Source organism: Physeter macrocephalus, chromosome 19 (assembly GCF_002837175.3).
Source record: "Physeter macrocephalus isolate SW-GA chromosome 19, ASM283717v5, whole genome shotgun sequence".
Classification (NCBI taxonomy): Eukaryota; Metazoa; Chordata; class Mammalia; order Artiodactyla; family Physeteridae; genus Physeter; species Physeter macrocephalus.
In genome coordinates, this window is record NC_041232.1 from 14468804 (window position 1) to 14474803 (window position 6000).

General features: G+C 51.9%; 1 protein-coding gene across 1 annotated transcript in view; it reads left to right on the forward strand.

Moving 5' to 3' along the window:
• FBXW8 (F-box and WD repeat domain containing 8) overlaps window positions 1–3838 on the forward strand; it is a 125497-nt gene extending 121659 nt beyond the window's left edge. Inside the window, exons 10-11 of the mRNA XM_024121090.2 lie at window positions 134–244; window positions 958–3838. Coding sequence (XP_023976858.1) covers window positions 134–244; window positions 958–1102 — 256 coding nt within the window. The 3' untranslated portion in view covers window positions 1103–3838. The remainder of the gene's footprint in view (window positions 1–133; window positions 245–957) is intronic.
• The last annotated feature ends 2162 nt before the right edge of the window (window positions 3839–6000 follow it).

Sequence of the window (6000 nt, forward strand, 5' to 3'; positions counted from 1 at the left end):
CCTCTGGGGGCCCACCTTCTGCCTCCGTAAAGGAAAAAGCTGGCTTAACTTCCGAGACCACAGCAGCAAAGGTGGGACGTGCTGAGTGCCAGTGGACTTAACCTTGACGAGCGTTCTCTCCCCTCTGTTCCAGACACCCCGTGCGGCACATCTCCTTCAACTGCCACAGCCTCATCACGGCCCACGTGCCCTACGAGAGGGTGGTGCGCAACGCCGACCTGGACAACTCCGTCACCCACCGCAGGTCAGTGCTTGGGCCGGGCCGGCTTTGTAGGAGTGCAGAAGAGACGCTCTCAGCTTGATTTTATCGATAGACCATCCCAGGCCACGTTGGTCCCCACAGGATGGTACCCTCAGGCCTAGCCGTTCCCTTCTCAGAAGTCGGGAACATACACGTACCTGGGGGCAGGGTGGTAGTAGCCAACACCACGTGCTGAGTGCCTGTTTCAGGCACTTCAGCAGGACACGCTGCGGGGGGCGTGGGATGGGAGGGACACAGAGGGAAGACGGCCACGTGTGCCAAGAGCCCAAGACAAAAGGCTGTAGGGACCTGTGGTGTTGAATCCCAGTGACAGTGGCAAAGCCCAGTCCTCACGCTCAGCCTGCTGGGTGACGGCTGCCAGAGGAGGGAGGCCCACGCCCCCTTCTGATGACTGTTGGCCTGGCTTCCAAGCAGCCTCTTGCGAGGCCTTCCCTGAGGCTGACCCTCCCTGCCTCCCCGTTCAGCCAGGTGCAGGTGCCTCCCAGCACTCAGCTCCCTCCATCAAACTTGTCTGCTCACCTGTTTGTCGCTAGTCCCGGGATCTGGAGTGTCCACAGCACACTGTGGGGCCGAAGCAGACGTGTCACGACGACTCGCTCTCCTGTCTCTCCAGCACATGCCTGCTGCAAAGACAGAAGTCACTGGGGGGCCGGGGACCAGGACTGACCCCGCCACCGTCTCTGTGCTTTCTCTAGACACCGGGGGCTGATCCAGGCCTATGAGTTTGCAGTGGACCGGCTGGCCTTTCAGAGCACTGTGCCCATCTGCCGTTCGTCCTGTGACACCATACCGGGTTACAACTATGACCTGGCACTTGCTTTTCCCTGTGACAACATTTAGAGAATTGTCTCATTTGGGAGCTGGGAAAAAGAACCAATTCTGTGTATTTTAGAACTACAGAGGAGCACCTCACTAGGTTTTAAGTGTTGGGGGAAGAAAGCAACTGCAGGGCGCGCTTATGTGACCCCCACATATTCCCCTACTGCCTTCGCTTTTCTCCTTTGCCAATTCATTTTTCCCCAGCTGCATCTGTCAGGGCTCATTTCATCTTACTCTGTTCTCACTCTCTCTCTCATGGCTTTGAGTACCACACACCGATGGCTCAGATTTATCCCTCCTCCACCGCCCCGCATCACCCGTCATTCTGTACACTGCACACAGCCCTTGCTCCGGCTCTCAGATAAGGCGCCCCCCTGCCTGCTCATCCTCTGTCCAGTCTCCAAACCCTTTCTTCTCTGGGGCCCTTTGGACATGCTAGTCTCTGGGCCCTTGGCTCTGAGACCAAGAATTCAACTCTGGGTCGTCGTCGTGTCACCACCACCCGACCTGGGAGAGCAGCACTTTTTCCCGGTAGATGTTAACACGGTTATAATTATATATTTATACAACTACTTCATTAATAACTAACTGTTTTGCTTACTATTTAGACACTTTCTATGTACCGTAAACACCCGTCCTCCACGTGGGGTGATGGGTTCTGGAGTACAGAGTGAGAGGGGAGAGTGCGGATGGACCATTACGTTCAACCGCCGAGCTAACATGGGGCAGCACGAGAGGCCCCTCCCATGTGATGACTTGCTTCCGTTTGCAAGGATTAGGCGGGCAAACCCTCGCGTTACCCGTGATTTAGACTGTCGTGAGCAGCAGCAGCCATCTACTGTACCTTCAGAATATCAAAGCCCAAAACTGATAGAACTGCTCAGAGACACAAAACCCACGCCCATGGTGGGCGAGTCGGGGATTTACTTAATTTATAAGCGTGACACAATGGACGTAGATAGGATTCTGTCCCTTTTCAAATACCCACAAAACATGCATAAAAAATGACCATGGATGAAGGCCACAAGGCAAATCTCAGATTACACAAAGAGCAAAACCAGACAGGTCCAATCCAGTGCCCCCAGTCCCCGTGCGGTACGATTAGAAATCAACAAAAAGCAAAACAAAAATAAATATACACCTGGAAGCCCCAGGCACTCCTGAATTAACTTGGTTTTAAACAGGGAAAGAAAAATGGAAAATAGAAACTCTCCAGACCAGGGTGATTGATTGATAGTGGAAGCACTGAACACCAAGACCCAGGGGATGAGGCCCGAATGGGCGGGGAGACGTCATGACTTTTTATAGAAAATAAGACAGAAAATCAATGTGCTGTCACCCCAGAAAGCTTAAAAAAGGTCACAGTGATCCCAAACAAACAAAGTAGAAGGAGTTAAATCCTTCTTTAAAGGAGTTTAAAAAGGATAAAAATACACATTAATGAACTAGAAAACCAACAGATAGTGAAGCTGATCGTAAAGCCGAAAGCAGGTTTTTGGAAAGACAGAATATACAACTCTTGATAAAGGGGGGAAAAAAAGGCACAAGGGACTATCAAACCGAGTATTTTCAGCATGGGGCTAACTTCCCACTGATCCAAGAGCAAAGTGAAGCTTTCCTGCTGTTCACAAGCGTGCATGGTTGGGAAATGCACCACTACACGGAGCCCTAGAACTTTTTGAGTCGTGAGGGTTTTGGAAGGTTTTTCAAATTAAGATCCTCAGTCATAAAAAAAAATCCACATCCAACTAGACAGAGCCACATAGAGGGCCGCGACTGGGAACCATTCCCTCAGTCCCGAGAGCACTGCTTTCCTTCAGGCTGCCTTCCCGGGAAGGCAGCTGTGTCAGGAGGGTTTCCTGCATCCTTTCAGAAAACCCAATTACTTCATAAATGAAGCCAATGTGCAGTTGGCAAATGATGTACTTTATTTACGCTCGCTGCCTTGTGGTGCTCTGACCCCCTAGCGACCTCGCTTTATACGGTTTTCACCTCTCACAGTCTTAATGCAACTGGACCACTGCGGAAAGTTTATTTTTCCTTTTAAGAAGCAGCCCCTTCCAGTCTCATTTCACAGTTCATTTTGCAGCTACATTCTCCCTCCTAGCTTTGCAGGAATTAAGGGTAATGGAAGAGTTCAAAAGAAATGAGACCCAGAAAATTTTACTGAAAGTAAAAACAGTTTTAAACTACTTTCATTCACTGCCAACTGCTGGTCCAGTGTAAATGTTACAAGCATGGGGTTTTTCCTCCCAGCCTGTTGATAACATCTCCCATTCATGAAAACCACCTGGGTTTTGTGAAGTTTACTGGACCCAAATAATCTCCAAGCACGCCAAGTTCAGTCAGTGTTTTTTTGCTGTAAACCTTACATTCTGGAAGAAATAGCCTGATGGGGAAAGGATCAAAGTTCCTTTATGAACCAACATTTACCAGTGGCTTAAAAAAATCTTGGCCCATGTCCACCCCCGTCTGCTCATCCCATCTTACCTCTGTCCCCGTTGGCTATTCTGTGGGAGCTTCTTGGCAAGTTCTGAATTCTTAGTTGACTTATCGTCTCCTTTTCTTCTGTATCTCTTCTGCTTTTCAAACGCGCCCCATGTCTCCCCTAAAGACAGAAGAGACTCAGATATGCTGCTGCGGGAGCCAGAGGGCCAAACACCAGAAATCTCTGTCCTATCTTAAAACATTGTATGACTTTGCTTTCTGCTTTATAACATGTCCATGTTGGTTCTAGTATTAAATTTTTAAAATGTATTTATTGCTGAAATTACTTGTCACCCTGGCAAGGTGCATGGTGACAGTCCCCTGGCTTTACCAGCTTTCCCCCACCCTGGAAATCTCACCTGACATGTTGAATAGTTTTTCCCAGAACCACTATTAGAGGGGCTCCTAGCCCAGGATCCAAGAAACCCACACAACCATATGTGAAATTGTGCATAAGGGCAGTTTCTGGGAGGAAGTATGGCTCTGTCATCAGATTCTCCATGGGAAGCCCAGCCCTGGGAGTTTCATCTGGGCCGCTAGGCTGTACTTTGCAGCCTCAGCCGCGTGCTGCCTTGGTGCTGCGGCTGCCAGGCAATAATCCACTCGCAGAGACACCCTAGGGCCGGCTACGCCTCCCCTACCGAGGCTGACCCGCTGACGCGAGGAAAAACTGAATGTCCCCGACAGTGGAGTTTTGGTCCTTCCCGTGCAGGAGAGCCGACCACACCAGGATGAAGTCCTCCGTACCCCTCCTCGGAACCAGAGGCCCCACGTTTGAGGGGATAGAGCGTCCCACTCTGCATTCAAATGACAAACACCGGTCACTGCAAACCAACTTTGCTCATCCTCGGAAACGTCTTCCTGGTAGGGGCACAGCCTTCTCGTTAAGGCCGTCCACAGCCTGTCAGGACAGGCAGGTCTACGACAGTGGCTGAGGCGGGGGCCGGCTGGCTCTCCCAACTCGGACCTTTGCTCTGGGCAGCAGCTGTGGCAGCCGGGAGCGTGTGGTGCTGGCTGCCCGTCCGCGGCGCCCTGAGCCTCGCAGACCTGCCCACCTCACCAGCGGCCAGGCCAGATGGCTCCCTGGCTGCTGCAGTGGGCCATGCAGCGACTTGGACGGAGGCTGCCTGGGATGGGCGATGGCACAGCCCCTCTCGCTGGGCTCCAGCCCGTGCCGTGCGGGTGCCAGCCTGCTCTCTGCCTCTGATGGTGGGCAGGGGCTTCCAGGCAGAAGCTCTGTGCCAGGGACCTTTTCGTCCCCTGGGAAGGGAGGGCAGGCTCCCCCCACGCCCCACTGCTGTATCTCCCCTCCCCTCTCCCGGTGCTAGCACTAACGCTGCCGCCTCGTTTCTCTAAGATGGAGGCGGCCGTAAACTGCTCTTCGGCACATCCTCCAGCCTTGCTGCTGCCCCTTGGACCACTCCTGGGGTAAAGACCAGAAACCTAGCCCCTTGCTGACTTGGTCAACACGCAGATTAGAAGGAAGAGCAGCCACCGTGTGCCCGTCAGAGTCCTCAGTCCTCCTGGGGCCAAGTTCATCCACCGCCAAATCCCTGCTGGCACTTGTTCACTGATTCCAGAAGAGCCTGGAGACAAAGGCAACACTGACACCCTGGGAAGTCATGGTGAAAACCCCGGCTCCTCCCACGCAACTCTCCAAGGCCTTCCCAAGGTCGCTGTGTGGGAGGACAGCTTGCAAAGCAGGTGTTGGCAGAACCCTTGCCAAGGCAACTTGTATCTTTAACTCTCCATCAGCCTGCGTAAGTCACTGTGCCGTCTGCAGTTCAGCTCCGGCCTGGTGAACCACAGGCAGTGGAGACAGGTTCAGATGCTCAGCGACAAGGATCCGATCCATACATGACGCACGTCGAGAACCTGCCAGTGCCTGGGATCAGAAAAAAATGGAATGGTTTTGTTAAGTCTAGCAGTAATTCGTTCCCTCAGAGGATGCTTGGCCAAAATTGGAAGCTGCTGTCATCTTACTGCATTCCCTTATCCATAATTCATGTTTAACGTGGCTGCAGAAGCCTTCCCCTGAGCTTCTCATATTAGATTTCCATTACACAGCCCTTCTGTAAACCTACCAAATTGGCGTGTTTGTGTCAAATTGCCGTATTCTTTTAACGGCCAAAAGCCGAGTTCTGGTAACTTTTCCCCTTGGTAATATGCTTGCAACCCAATTCCTGGGAAATGGGTGGAGAACATGGAGAGAGGTGACCTCACCCTCATCCCGCAGGCTGCAGACACTGTCCCTGCTCCGTCTCCTCCACCCACAGCCTGAGGCCCTCGAAGCACTGACTTCAAATATTTGACTTAGCACTGATTAGTCACAGGGGTATAATTCCTAATAAAAGGAAAGCTGTAAAACAAGTGCATTTATTAATTTCTCAACTTGCCTATTTTAGAACAAACATCACGTGCTTCAGGCTGCT